Here is a 15,689-nt window from a genome sequence, read left to right as displayed (position 1 = left end):
TGTTTAGCTAATACTAATATTTCAAGCAGGTCGCAAAGAGGGAACGAGCTAACTAATATGGTTCTATATAGAGATGAGAGAGTAAGCAAGAAGAATATATTGACCGTACAGGCATTGCTACAAGAATATACACTATTGTGTATCAAAAATATATATAAATTATGTATATCACACGTTAATATAAAAAAAATATACATTTGCTGGCTATTTTGATAGACGGCTATTTATGTTAATTTTTCTAAGAATTTTTTTTTTTTTTTTTTTTTTATGAGCGGATTGTCCTTCATATGGACCGGTCTTTAATTTTTGCCCCTACTTCTGATTTAATCAGAATTTGTGGGCCAAAGTACTCTTATTCGTCGGTCTATGAAATCAGAGATTCTGGGTTCGACCCCCAGCAGAGTTTTAAAAAAAAAAAAAATCGCAAGGCAATGTTTTCATAGAAACTATGTCTATTCAGGATAAAGTATGCCTTACGACATAGTTTTATAAGATAGCTTAATTTCTACAGCACTATGTCGGACAAGATATACTTTTATGTAACTTTGCCGAATAGACATAATTTGCTATGAAACCTTACCTTGCGATTTTTTTTTTTTTACTCTAATGGGGTTCGAACCTAGAATATCAGTGATATTTTCGACCATTTTTTAATCACTTAAAGTGCCGAAGGAAAAAAAAAATTGAAGACCAACAGGGACAAAAATTAAAGACCACCCCAAGATAAGGATAATCGTGCGAATTGCCAACAACAGCATACCCAGTGTAATACCACAAGCAGAATGTACGCAGACTTTATCTTTTACTTTATGAGGTAAAGAGATTATTTCCAATAGACACTCTGCTTTAATAAAACACGGTCAAATGCAGGATTACAAGAGAAATAAGACAGCAAAATATCAAAATCCTGCAATTCTCCCCCCCCCCCCCCCCCCCTCCTGGCACCCCCAACCCATCAAAATGGATTATAAATTGAGAAGCCCAATAAATAATGGGCCAGGCCCACTCCATTTTATCAACTCTTATCCTTCAAAGTCGATTGGAACAACAACCGTCTCAATCTCAATTTTTCTGGCGATCTCTAAATTTTAACTTGTAAGTTCCTTACTTACTATTATTCTCTCACATAATTTCGAATTTTGACAAAATAAAAAATAAAAAATCACTTATCAATGGATTCTTATTAGTATAAACTACTACTCTCTCCGTGTCCCAATTTATGTGATACAGTTCACATTTCGAGAGTCAAACAAGAAATTTTTTTGACCGCAATTTATTTATATATATGTCTTTTAAATATTTGAAATTATTAATTATTGTAATTTAAATATATAAATTATTTTTTAAAAAGCTTAAAAGATTGTTTGCCCAAGTTGTATTTTCTCAAGTTGTACTTATTAGTTAAGTGGGGGTGTTTGGACATAAAGAATTGTGAAATTTGGAAAAATGTGGTACCCCTTTGTCTCAATTTATGTGATACTTTTCGTTTTTTCGAGAATAGTTTGACGAAACTTTGAAGTTAAATTGGATTACATTAACTTAATATTTTAAGATTAAAAATTTCAACTTTTCGTGAAATAATACAATCTTAAAATGATATGGTGAAAGTTATGCAGTTTGAATCTCGGGAAGCGAAAAGCAGGGAGTATTTGTTTTCAAGTTGAGAATGGTATTAGGAAATTGGAGTTGATTTTTCGGATTTTTGTCAGTTGTTTGGAGTGATAATTGTGAAAACAGATATTTGGAGTTTTTTGATGAGTTGAATTCCGGAAAATTGTAACAATTCTATGTCCAAACAGTTTTCCGGAATAATATTCCGGAAAAAAAGTGAAAACGCATTATGGCATTACGATTTCCAAGGTTTAGCCAATGCTTAGCTCAGGACCCCACTACTCGTCGTATTTGGTTTGGTATTGCTACCGCACATGACTTCGAGAGTCATGATGATATTACACTTTATCAGAATATTTTTGCTTCTCACTTCGGTCAATTAGCAATCATTTTTCTGTGGACTTCCGGAAATCTGTTTCATGTAGCTTGGCAAGGAAATTTTGAGTCGTGGGTACAGGACCCTTTATATGTAAGACCTATTGCTCATGCAATTTGGGATCGGCCAAACGGGAATTAAGTATCATTTTCGATTTGTTAGAGCTTTTTTTGTAGATTTTACGCAAGAATCTTCTTGTAGTAAAAGAACCTGAATTGAAGGGAATGAATACTGATGATTCATAAAGAAGATTTTAACTTGTTCGGGATTGAAGTGTAGTTAATCGATGATTTGCTTTTCTTGTGGTGATGACTCCAAACTTCTGGTAATGTGGTATTTATCATTTGTGCTTTGAGTGTTTAATTCCTGGGGTTCAAGTCACAAATTTTAGTAGGCGTTTGGCCATGAGAACCAACTATTTTTTCACTGTATTTGGAATTTTGGAGTTGAAATTGAAGATGGAGTTGCGTTTGGTTATAGTTTTTGCAAAGAGTTCTTGGTTGTTTGAATGTATTGAAAGTGAAAAAAGTGAAAACACGGTTTTAGTTGTTTTCCAAATTTGGAATTTTCATGGCCAAACGCTGATTTCCAAATAAAGTGAAATAATTTTCCGGAAAAAAAGTGAAAATTCTCATGGCCAAACGGGGTCGTATAACAAAATGCTCAGATGATCGGAATGAATTTAAGTTTCTAACTGTTTCAAATTGTAATCAGTTGGTTTATGTAAATAGTATGTGAGAGAACGTGATGATTATTATCTTTAGTAACTATTAATAATTTGTCTACTAGAGTAGTAACTAGGAAGAACGTAACCCCGCACCCACCCCAAAAAAGTAGTAGCAGTAGTAATTAGTGGGGAGTGCACTGTTATACAACACAACATTTTTTTTAATCTACAATAGCTAACAAATTTCCTTTTTTTTAGTATTTTTGTGTTCCAGGGTGATGTTAATTTTATCCGTCTTGGATTTCCTTACTACTTTTTGTTTCGATATAAAGATGGCATGATGCATGTTGAAAAAATAATACTAATCCCGGGACCCCATGCATAACGAGAGCTTAGTGCACCAGGCTGCCCTTTTTATTTATGGATCTCTGGAAATGGGAAACCCCATACCGTAATCCTCTATCATGGACAACGGTTTTTTATTCACATTTGTCCATTGGTAACTTCACCCAATCTTATGGTTGGAGGAGGGTCCTTACCACTAGACAACCCCTCTCTCATTAATAGTGCTTATAGAATATTGCAAATGAGAATCATCATTTTTGTTGCATCAGTGTTGATGTCCAATTCTGTAGCAGGGAGGAAAACCCTTTTCTTTTAATGCAAGGCGAATAAATTCTGTCAGGGGGAATTTATTCCTGCAAAATATCTATTTATTCTTTTGATTCCTTTTGCATTGCGGGTGTATGGTATTAGTAGCCAAGATTTATAAGTTGACGTGACTAAATAATGCGAAATGATTATTCAGACACAATTAGGGGTTATTTGGTCTAGAAATGTTTTATGCAAGGATTGGCACTATAGATATTAGGATTTAACTGAGCTTATTGTTTGAACAAAAATCTTAAAGAGACTTCCTTTTCGAATTTTATAGCCACGTCATATGACGGTTCATCCTGATTGATGCCATCTTGTAAGTAGCAAGTATACATGGTTGCGCATGACTGCTATTTCCTGTTAGCGGATTTCTCTTTCTGCTACTTATAGTAATTCGTGCATAAGGTAAGAAAATTCTGACGAACTCTATAACTGAAACAGACATACTACCCAGCTTGTAAAAACAATTCCCTATTCCTATTCGTAGTTTCTGCTAGATTGGGAGAATTTGATTGTTTTTCCGATTTTGACAGGAGGAAATTCTGTGGCTCCAAAAAAGAACAGGAAACAAAGCAATAAAGCTGCTGAATCTAGTTCTAGAAGTACTATTGCTGAAAAAAAAGCTCCCCGGGCAATGAAGGGTAAACGCAAACTTGTAAAAAAGTTCTCTCACATAAACTCTGCACAAACCAAAGAAGCTGCACAAATGCAAGCCAGAAATAAAGACAAGAAGGCAAAAAATGGCAACCAAGGAAATGATGTTGGTGGAGAAGATGCTAACAAGTCTCAAAATATTAATCAAGGGAACAAAGAAATGGATACGAGTGAAAGACGCGGAGAGGTGAGTAAGGATGAAAAGGATGAAAAGAGCCTCGGTCTAAATGAAGGACGGCGAGAGGTGAATAGGGATGCAAAAACTTTAAATAGTCTTGGTGGAGTAATTTTCATGTGCAATGCAAGAACAAAAGAAGATTGTTACAGATATCGCGTGATGGGTGTTTCTGCAAGCAAGCAAGACTTTGTGATGGGAGTCAACCCTGGTCTTAAGCTTTTTCTCTTTGATTTCGATCTTAAGCTCATGTATGGTATTTATGAGGCATCTTCTGCTGGTGGAATGAGACTTCAACCAGCGGCATTCGGTGGGGCCTTCCCTGCTCAGGTCAATTATTATGCTGTTCTTATCTTATAATTTCATCTTCTTCCCGTCTGCTAGGTGTTGTTTATATTGATGGTAGGTCAACCAACAGGTTCCTTTTAGGATTCACAAGGATTGCATTCCACTACCGGAGAATGTGTTCAAGAAAGCAATCAAAGACAATTATGATGAAAAGTCCCGCAAGTTTAAGACCGAGCTGACAGTTATGCAGGTAACAAATAACCTCCCTAATTAGTAAGTAGGCGTTTGGCCATAGATTCCAAATATTTTTCACTTTATTTGGAATTTATAAAGTTAAGAGTTGAAGATGGAGTTGTATTTGGTTATATATTTTCTGCAAAGGAGAGAAGAGACACTTTATTTGGAATTTATGAAGATGGAGTTGAAAATTTGATCTGAAGCACTTTTCCAAATTTGGAATCCAACTCCAAGTTGAATTTGGAAATTTTATAACCAAACACTGATTTTAAAATGAAGTGAGAAATTATTCCGTAAAAAGTCAATAATTCTCATGGACAAACGGCTCCTAAGGTATTCACTATTCTCCCAAGATCTGAATTCAATATTTTTGGTCTGACTGAGCAGGTGGAGAAGTTAACAGAGCTGTTTAGACCTGCACCATGGTTTGATCCAACTCTCAAACCAGTACTACAGGATCCTGTGGCTCGGCCAGCTACTCAGCGCTCTGCGGCCCCACCTTTACCTGCTCGGAATTTCTCACCACGTGATCATGGAAGGCAGCAGTTTGCAGATCGCTATGTCATGCCTAGAGAGGTTTCCCATAATCCACATTTTCTTACTGAGAAAGAATACAGAAGCTATGGTCTTCAACAGGCAAACCATATGCAGCCCTCTACTTCTGCAGTACATGTTAACCACAAATTAGATCATTATGGATCTGTACAAGGAACAACACAACAGCTCCTGAGAGCCCCGTCACAGAATGAACATGTTTACCCCGATGCTCACTTTCCAAGTGAAAGGGAATACCGTAGTTACGGTCTTAATAGTTACCATGGGCAACCTGTTACTGTTGCTCCTCGTGTAGAAAGTAGTAATACAGTGGCTGCAGCTAATGTAAATCCTTACGATGAGAGTACCACCTCGCTTGTGAACCGGTATCTTTCTCTGCCAAGGACAACGATAAGACCTGGAGAGTTGCCTTCGACGGGCAGAGAGTCATTTGCTAGTGCTTCCAACTATGTGAGTGACATCAGAGGCTATCCAGGAAGATTGCCTGCTGAAAACGTGAGATTTTATCCACCAAATGTTCCTCATGCGCTATCAGGTCACAGCCTCATATATCAGCATCCTAGAGATGAGCCTGGAAAATCATCGTCAGTCTTACCTCAGTATCCTTTTGCTGGCCCACCTGCATCACGCCGCTGAAACTATGCTGCAAAGTGCATCCATCCCTTAATGATGCCTATGGTGGCTCCAACGGACTCCAGAATCCAAAAAATTGTTTTATTGTATTTCACATATCCTTGCTGTACAAGCTGGGAAATAATCCTGATGGCCTCCGAATATCCAGGTGGAGGTGTGGGGGGTCCTTGTATTGGGTTAACGAGAAAAAAAAAAGGAAGAAAGGCCGGATACTTTGCTTCACTTCTTCAGACAACTTGATGTTTGTTCGTATCTTTAGTAGGGTCCTGATGATGAATGCTTGAACTAGAACTTCAGGATTCTGATGGGAGTCACATTTAACTGTAAGGTTATATCACAGGAACAGGTCATGAGGCACTAGGTTCTTTAACCTATATGAACTCTGCAAATATAATGGATAGTGGCGTATGCCGGTGCAGCAGCTGCTCAGTTTGTGCAAGATTTACCTAGGGAAGTTTGTCACAGCTATAAATCCCATTTGCAAGATGGGTCTCTGCTCAACTCCAGTACTCTCTCTTCGGTTTCAAGGCGCCTCCAATGTGGAAGAGATGCATCTCCATCAAATTGAAGATGATTTTTTGGTATACTATGTACAATACTTTCTGTTTCTAGTGGATTATCTAAGGTTTTGCCTATACACAGACCTGTGATGGTGTCACTTCTATATGAAAAAAGTAAAACAGTTTTTGAACAGCTCAAAGGACTAGTCTTTGAAAATTTCTCAAAGTTTGTGCAATTCCTTTGGAGGGGTCTTTTGTTCAAGTCTCTTTATATATCAAGGTGGATCTCAAAAGTGCCCCTACTCGGTTTAATCATGGAACATCCTTAAAGCCAAACTGTATCTTTATCTCAAAGCCTTGAAGGAAAGGAAAAATCATACTGTAACGACTAATCTTTCGTTCCTGAAAATAATTATCAAGACAAAAAAAGTAGCGACAAAGAGTAATATTTGATTTTAAGAATTTTGCGCGGGGTTACAATCTTTATGAAATATTAAATAAAAAGATGTAATCCTTTTATTCTTCTTCTCACGATACGACCGTCAATCAAGGGCTTTTGCTTGTTCTTGAATGGACAAATCACTTGTTGTTGAGATTTCACTACGAATGCGGAGCCGAGCTTTAATCACAAACGTAGGGGTATGGGAACTTGCGGCTCACTACTTGGAGCGAAGATTTCTTAGTATACGGAAGACTTGCGGCTGAGAGCTTCTCTATGTATATTTCTTCCTTTGGCTTTATGAAGACCCCTATTTATAGTTGTAGGGGAGAGCTAGGGTTTGTATATGATTGGTTGAACCATGTCATTTGAACACTTGGCAACATTTGATTGGTTCTTCTATTGACTTGCCATGCTGCGTCACTTATGCACGTGGCATGATTTTATTGGTCCTTGATTTGACTTGACGCGCCACGTCATTTGATACGTGGCATGGACCTTGGGCTAATATAGAGTGGACTCATGATGTGAAGTCCAACAAGATAGACTAGCCCAATTTAATTGGTGTTTCAATTAAATCCATACATGTTGGATTTAAGCAATAAATCCATTTATGTTAGCCCATAATATTTGTTTGGACCAATACATTTAGAATTTAGAATATGATTCAAATTAATTTGTGGATTTAAGTTCGACTAAATTTCAGCGTCTACACATATTTAATTTGCTTAGACTTTGCTGTAAATTTTTCAGTTATAATGGATTGATCATACCTATTCAATAACGGAATATGGATTATGAATTATGATTAACTCATCACTATTCACTCAGAGTTGTAGACCGAATTTAATTTGAAGAGTAAAACTTTTCGCGGACTGTGCAAGAAAAGGCTACTGTGGACAGTCGTACAAATTGTTTTCTGCAACCTAAACTATGACCATGAACTATCATTATCACAAAAAGAAAAGAGAACTACGATAAAAAAAAATCCAATCCTCATTCAAAAAGTACTTGTGCTTATATCTAGCTCGTCCAATAAAATACCTTCAATCCTTGTTCCTTGTAAAGAAAACAGAAACATCGTCAAGTTCAAGACATTTAAAATTAGTTTCACTGAACTAACAAAAACCATGTAGGCATTTTAAAGTTACAATCAATCTTGCTAGCCAAAACCTTCCCTGAGTAAATGAATTGTCTCTCTTCCAAAAAACTTACATCTAACCATATCATTGAGCATTTAACATCACAAAATAGATAATGAAACATGATGAAACCGGGCTAAGAATAGCTTCAGGAGAGTAGCATCTGGATTTTTATGTACGATAGACCAGCCTATTGATCAGAGTCTGCAGGTTGGGCATTGATACTAGAACTATCACCTCCTCCGCTCGTTGGCACGGTGGTATTTCCTTGATACATGGGAGGTGGTGCAAACATTGGAGGGCCACCGGTAGAAGCAGGCATTCCCATACTTCCTGGAATTCCACTTGGCGGTCCACCAACAGGCCTTTGCATATTATTGACTTGACCAGGCATAGGAGCACCGGGAGGTGCCAACATCTGAGGCATCTGTTGAGGTGCATAACCTGGAACCATCAAAAGAAGATTGTCTAGTTTTTAAAGGTCTATAATCAAATAACAATACAACAACAACAACAACAACAACAGCCCAGTGACATCCCACATCTTGGGGTCTGGGGAAGGTATAATGTACGCAGACCTTACTCCTACCAAGGTAGGATTGGCTGTTTCCGAGAGACCCTCGGCTCAATAGAAGCATAAAAAGGGGGTCAGATAAGGTTAAAAGATTTAAAACGATATTGCAATGAAATAATGCAAGCGACACAGTAAAACAGGATAATCAAGGAATTCAAAGCGATATGGAAATGCAAATCACGAAAGCGGCACAAATAACAATAATTAAGGAAAACTTCTTAAGGCAACACCGACATGCAAACTTTCAAAAACTACAGCATGATACACTCGTGTGAGTATAAAATATATGTATGTTCACACACACACACATATGCTGTTAATCAAACAAGCAGAATACAAAATGGCCTGAAAAACAAATATGTAGAAGATATCATATACATTCTCCCGAAACAACTATAAACAATTATGAGCTTCAACTAACTGCATTAGTGAATTTTATGCTTTAAAGGAAAATGTCAAAAAAGTCTAGCTTGCTACATCCTACCAAAATAATACTCCCTCTATCCCAATTTATGTGACGCTCTTTCCTTTTTAGTCGGTCCAAAAAAAAGACACTTTTCTATATTTAGTAACAATTTAACTTTGAACTCCCCATTTTACCCTTATTGAAATAAGTTATAGCTACACATTTCTCTATGGCTTGTTTTAGACCACATGGTTACAAAGTAGGTCTTTCTTTCTTACACTCCGTGCCCAGTCAAACACCTTCCCGTAAATTGGTACGGACGGAGCATGCACCAGTTCGGTAAATATTTTACGGAGACTAAAAGTGTTAACTTTTAGTAAACTTGAAGAACTAAAACGGTTAAATGCATACTTAAGGGACTATATTGAACCTACTCTCAAACATAAGGGACTGTTTTGTCATTTTCTCGAGGGCCTAATATAAAACAAATATCTTCAAGAGGTATACAAAATAACAAGGTACTAATAACAGCTTCCAATGCTGCCGATACCTGGAGCACCAGGCATGGGCCTTGGTAGCATCGGAGGCCGCATACCAGGGACCCACTGCGAACCGGGTGGCATTTGAGGGTTGCCCGGCATCTGCATCTGAGGAGGTGGAAGACCAGGAAGACCAGGCCTTAGCTGGGGAAAAGGAAGGCCAACTGGTCTAAAGGCTCCTAGATGTTCCTTGACTTTTTGGTCAATTAGACTTTGATTCAGTTGTGCCTCAAATTGTTGATAATAAGTTCGAACATTTCCCTGAAAGTATAATTTTGTGACTTGACTTGTTAAAAAGTGATAATTTATCTAATCCCAGAGGAAATAGAAATAATACCTTGTGTTTGTAGCCTGCATTATGCTGCTTTCTAACAGAAGGCTGAAAATAAAAAGACAAATGTTAGTGAGAGCACAAGAAAGTTGCCAGCAGATCAAATGTACTCCTATAAAAATATTATATTTAGGATAAGTTTGTGTGTTGTGTAAACCTTTTTGCACAAAATGCTTTTACTCCATAGTTTTAGCTGCTTCAGAATGTTTATATTTCTGACCAAAGAAGAAAATCTTAACTCTTCTTACCTCAATTCATTTTAACTCTTCTTACCTCAATTCGTTTGTTTCAACCAATATGTAAACACTATATTCAACATTTCAACCAAAAAAAACTATGGGTATTATACTTTAAGGCTTAAGCTGGTGTTGGTTACATGAACCATCACTGACCATGTCACTCCATTTAAGCTCATCTCAAGCCAATATTATACAAAAAGGATAGAATCAGAAAGTACTATAACTTCCTTATATTTTCGACTGGAATATAAATTTGTCCTGACTAAATGACTCATAGATAGCATAGGAATTAAAGTAATTGTACTAACATAACCCCCTTACCCCATCACCAAACAGACAACTATGTGTACAATTCACTTGTTTCAAGTAATATGTAAACACTATTGTCAGAATTTAAAAGAAAAACAACTATTAGTACACTTTAAGCTCGCGTTGGTTATATGAACCATCATTGACCATGTTGCTCTAATTATTTATCTTTTTTTTTTTTTAATTGATAACTTTGGTCATCATCCCCCATTGACCATGTTGCTCTATTTAAGCTCATCTCAAGCCAATTTTATTTAAAAAAAAAAAAAGGTAGAAACATAAAGTATTAGAAATTTTCAATAGTTTCTACTAGAATATAAGGACCGGTTTGGCCATGAGAATTTTTCACTTTTTCCCGGAAATTCTTTCCACTTTATTTGAAAATCTCGTTTGGCCATGAAAATTTGAAGTTGTATTTGGAATTTGGAGAACACCAAAATCTGATTTTCACTTTCAATACATTCAAACAACCAGATATTTTTTGCAAAAACTATAACCAAAACACAACTCCAACGTCAAAATTCCAAAAAAAATTGGTTTCCACGGCCAAAAGCCTACTAAATCTCTATCATGAGCAAAAGACTCAAAAGTCTAGGACTTAAAGTAATTGTACTTGCATGACTAAAACATATTCCCAATTAATTGATATCGCCTTATAAGATATTTTCTTCCATTATGCCCTATTTTCACTAAGCCTATATGGAAAGAGATTGTAGGTCTTTCGAAACACTATTATCTATGGTCAAACTTACAATGTTTTTGTACCATGATGTCCAGGCGAGCTTATATGGAAAGAGATTGTAGGTTTTCACTAAGCCTATATGGAAAGAGATTGTAGGTCTTTCGAAACACTATTATCTATGGTCAAACTTACAATGTTTTTGTACCATGATGTCCAGGCGAGCTTACGCGCACATCGACTAATTCTAGGGATACCTACTTCCTCCTACCGGCACAGGTATCGAGTAACTTTGTCCACTAAGGCCTAGACAGATGGGAAGAAATCACCTAGTGTTTTTGCCCTACTGAAATTTGAATAAGACATCCCATGGTTCTCAATTCACTTCATTGACCACTAGGCCACATCCTTGGCTGCTATTTCTTCCCCTTAATATTGAAAGTTATTACCAAGATAGGGATAAGGCTGCGTACACATCACCCTTCCCAGACCCCACTTGTGGGATTACACTGGGTATGTTGTTGTATTACCAAAACAGGACCCCATCCCCATACATAATACTATGTGTAAAACTTATGTACGTTAATACTCATCCAAACACCAAACAACCTACAAACGATTCCAAGTTCAAACCTTTTCCTAGAAAAAAATTCACATGAATAAAGTTTCACGTAGAAGGAATCATAAAGATTAGTCAAGCTGATGTTATGTGAGACCTAATCAAGCTTAATAAAAACAGGCAATCAGCAAATCAAGAGCACACGAAAGAAACAAACCCAATTAACCAGAGGCAGAGGCAGAGGCAGAGGCAGAGCCTGGATTTCAACTTTATGGGTTTTGAATTTTAGAACGACGATTTCAAGTGCTAATTATTAGGTTCTAAGTTGAGTTAATGGTAGAAAAACACACCTGAACTATCACTTTTTCATGAGTTTCATACCTCAATTATCATTTTTTCCCTTTTCCTACCTGAACTATTACCATATATGTATTAAAACACACCTCGAAACTAATTAGGCCAACTATCAATTGTTCCCTTTTCCAGTCTGAACCTACCACCAAGGTGTGTTTTTTTAATACACAAATAAATGGTAATAGTTCAGGTGGGTAAAAAGGGAACAACTGATACTTGGGGTGTGAAACTCACGAAAAAAAGTGATAGTTCAGGTTATTTATTAACCATCATCTAAAATTTGTACATATTTAATGAATTCCTGCACACAAATACATTTTTTGAGCACCCACAAGGGTGGCTCAGTTTGTTGAGCATGACGCTTTCACTGCCTACAACAACAGGGGATTTGCCTTCTGGGTCGAGCCCTCCTGTGTGGTTTGCTACCTAATTACACAGGAGCTGGGTTTACCCTGCGTGCACCACCCTGAAGGGTAGCGGCTGCGGATTCCCACGTGCCCAACAAAGTATTAACAAAATTCCTAGGTTAAAAACAGATATTGTTGAGTATAACTTACAGAATCATGGGTCAAGTAAGTATCACAGTAATCACAGTAATACCTGAAGAAAAAAGTAAAAACGAGGGTCATAAAAATAGGGAAAAATTGAATAAATTTTACAACTAAAAATAATAAAATTAATTTAATTAAACATACCTAGGCATTCTCAAAACGCACTGTATGAAAACCCAAATGAAGAAGAGTTTATAAATTGAGCCCTAAGTAACACAGCTATAAATTTGGTTTATGGGATGTTGTGGAAATATCGGGTTCGGGTTATTCTATAGTTTGTCGATGAAATTACAAAAATGGCCACTTATGTTTGTGGCTAAGTTTAAAATAGTCTCTTAAATATATTGTGATTGAATATAGTCCTTTAAGTTTGTCAAAAATACGTACTTAGGTTTGATACAACGACAACCCATCAGACTTGCCAGCAAATTTTATTTAGACAAACAAACTACAGTTTGACCCAATTGATCACCTGAACACATGATAAACTGTTCTTATTAGACGTTTTCTGTTCAAATTTAAAAAAAAAATGCATCTGTTATCAAATTAATTGAATTAAACAAACTGAGACATTTCTATATACACAAAAGAGTGCAAGAAAAATTGAAGTTGTTATTGAAAACTAAGATGAGAAACTACTTTGTTGTTTATAAACTGAACCCTAAAATAGCTAAAGTTTGATTTACAGGAAGGATGTTTTGTGGAAATTTCAAGTTCGGGTTACTCAAGTTTGTTGATAAAATTACAAAATAGTCCCCTTATATTTGGGAGTAAGTTTAAAATAGTCTCTGAAATATATTCCTTATTAGTTTTAATGCTTTAAGCTTGTCAAAACGTACAAAGTTTAGTTCTTGTTAAATATTTAACAAATTCCGATTATTAGATTTAACAAAACTATAAAAATATATGTCTTGTCATGTAAAGTAATTTTTGGATACCCTTTGCCAACGGACTAGAAATTTTGCTAACGTCAAGAGGATTCAACCATTTGACTAGAAATTTTGCTTACGTCAAGGTGATTCAATTCAACAGGTGTTGTATATATATATATAATAAAAATAAAAAATTTATCCTATTTGCATAATGTAATTTTTCAGTGAACGAGATTCAATTGAACATCATTTTAATAAGCTAACTCCGTTCTTGATTTCGATTATTCTACTAGATATCTACTATCTTCTATCTTCTGCTGATATAGATATTGATAGTACACTATGTCGGCTAAAACTTAAGGATGATCCTTTTATAAGTCAAGAGTATGCCACATAAACAACTTGATATGTAGCTTCTACCGTTATTTGTAATCCTTCTTTTAAACTCTTTGTTGTGAACCCATATTTTATTGAAATGGATAATTGAAATTACAGTACAAATATAAGAGTTCATCTCCAAAATATTACATATACTCCAAACTAATTATCAAACCTTCCAAAATGAAATAAAACAAAAAATGGAAGAAGAAAGGGGTTTCGAATGAAGCTCTATAAAACCGGGGAAAAAAAGGAAAATAAGACAAGTTCATACCATAATTCAAATAAAATATTTCCTCTTCATTTATAAGTATCTTCACTCATGAGACTTCACATAGTGCGCATATTTCTCTTTAACGAGGATCTCAAATGTAATTTGACAGCTTCTTTGAATGTTTGGGCCTACAACCCTTTCCAATTATTCCAACTTCACCAGATTTCTTATGTTGGGCCTTGTTCATACCACTCTTCCTTGTAGTCTGTCTCTTGGCTATTTGTGTATATTTATTGTAGTTTAACACATGAAGATAGGAAAATGAAGACACCATAAAATTACCGTATGAATTCTCATTCGATTATGTAAAAGACATTTATACAACATGTAGCTTATAGAACTTGCACTTGGTTAGAATGGTTATTTTAGATTCGTTTAGTTCTAGTTAATAACCTAACAACCGGTTCGATCGGTTCTCAAAAAATCATTAACACCTCTTAGTAATGCAAACAAAATATACGATGCTACAAATGAGAAATATCGCCCTTAGATCTTCTTATTTCTGTTTAAGTATATGCAGTGGCGAATCAAGGATTTTCATTCACGGGGTTCAAAAAAATAACAAAAGCTAAATATAAAAAATAATGTTGTCAATGGGAATCAAACCTAGGATGTAATGACAATTTTGAACACTCTAGACTCCTTGAGTTAACTTTTACATTTATTTAGGGCGTTCAAAAGTTAATATATGTACATAAACACAGAAAATCTACCCTATATATACTCTGTAATTTTTTGCCAAGCGAACACCCTCGACATGCTCTAAATCCGCCCCTGAGTATATGTATAAAGCACACAACATATAAATGAAAGAGTTTAAATCTTGTACACTAATAATATATAAGTAGTGAAGTAATATTTTTACGTCATCAGGTTAATTACTTATAGTAACTGATAAATATTTATTTTAAACATAATTTGATGATTTAGCAAAAGAATAAATAAGTTGCACGATATGTTATGACTGGGCCCAAACCATATTAACAATTGGGCCAGAGGAAAAGTTGCATAGGTGCTTCAGGTAGAAGCAGCCCAACACCATATTAAGTGACTACGTTCGGGATCCGGGGTGATAAATACTGTCTTGTGGGAACAATTTAATTATACAAACATTGTTGAGAAAAGTCTGTGTTCTCTCATCCCCTTTCTTAGTGTTTGTCGCGGTATATTAACTTAAAACTAAAACGAAATAAGAAAGGATTAACCCGTGACTATAGTGTGCTAATGGTCGGCAGTGCCGAAAGACGGAAAATATCAACATAAAGTAGTAACACTTAATTAACAACATTAATATTTAATAATCTCATAATTAGATAGTGCTAGTAGAAATGGTAGTTTTATATATATATATATATATATATATATATATATATATATGGGGATAACAAACAAGATCAACAAGGGGCGTGATGCAGTCGTAAGTACTCCGTCATTTTTAATCTAAAATTTCAAATTCGAGTCTTAGATATAAAATCATCTTTATACGGAGCACTTTACTTCCCCGATATAAAACTTCTCGACGTGAGCTCAAATTTAATCAGAAAATCAAAAATCGAATGGAACACCAAAAAGGTCAAGAGACAAGACTATAAAGAGAGGGGGGTATGTGAGATATACATGGATTCTTGTTGTTCATATTCGTTGTATATAGCTTTGTCCACAAGAACATGCAACTTTTTTAACTTTTTCA

At 35.7% G+C, this 15,689-nt stretch overlaps 2 protein-coding genes across 5 annotated transcripts; one reads left to right on the top strand and one right to left on the bottom strand.

Moving 5' to 3' along the window:
- The first annotated feature begins 1,000 nt into the window (after positions 1-1,000).
- LOC132605611 (uncharacterized) lies at positions 1,001-6,546 on the top strand. Of its 4 annotated transcripts, none has more exons than XM_060318761.1 (4): positions 1,001-1,095; positions 3,845-4,470; positions 4,559-4,678; positions 5,053-6,546. In XM_060318761.1, the coding sequence occupies exons 2-4, from the start codon at positions 3,946-3,948 to the stop codon at positions 5,854-5,856; spliced, it is 1,449 nt and encodes a 482-aa protein (XP_060174744.1). In that variant the 5' UTR covers positions 1,001-1,095; positions 3,845-3,945; the 3' UTR covers positions 5,857-6,546. The 4 variants fall into 4 exon arrangements, with proteins under 4 accessions (XP_060174744.1, XP_060174745.1, XP_060174742.1 ...); XM_060318762.1 differs by lacking the exon at positions 1,001-1,095 and adding an exon at positions 1,107-2,080; XM_060318759.1 differs by lacking the exon at positions 1,001-1,095 and adding an exon at positions 1,107-3,716.
- Positions 6,547-7,772: 1,226 nt separating this feature from the next.
- Positions 7,773-12,748, bottom strand: LOC132605609 (U1 small nuclear ribonucleoprotein C-like). Its single transcript, XM_060318756.1, has 5 exons — positions 12,620-12,748; positions 12,482-12,524; positions 9,791-9,832; positions 9,465-9,714; positions 7,773-8,378 (listed from the first exon to the last, which is right to left on the bottom strand). Exons 1-5 carry the CDS (start codon positions 12,625-12,627, stop codon positions 8,125-8,127), a joined length of 597 nt encoding a protein of 198 aa, XP_060174739.1. The 5' UTR covers positions 12,628-12,748; the 3' UTR covers positions 7,773-8,124.
- Positions 12,749-15,689: the final 2,941 nt, after the last annotated feature.

This window comes from Lycium barbarum, chromosome 8, assembly GCF_019175385.1.
Source record: "Lycium barbarum isolate Lr01 chromosome 8, ASM1917538v2, whole genome shotgun sequence".
NCBI classification, from domain to species: domain Eukaryota; kingdom Viridiplantae; phylum Streptophyta; class Magnoliopsida; order Solanales; family Solanaceae; genus Lycium; species Lycium barbarum.
The sequence above is the reverse complement of the archived record's forward strand: the minus strand, read 5'-3'. Positions and strand labels throughout refer to the sequence as shown.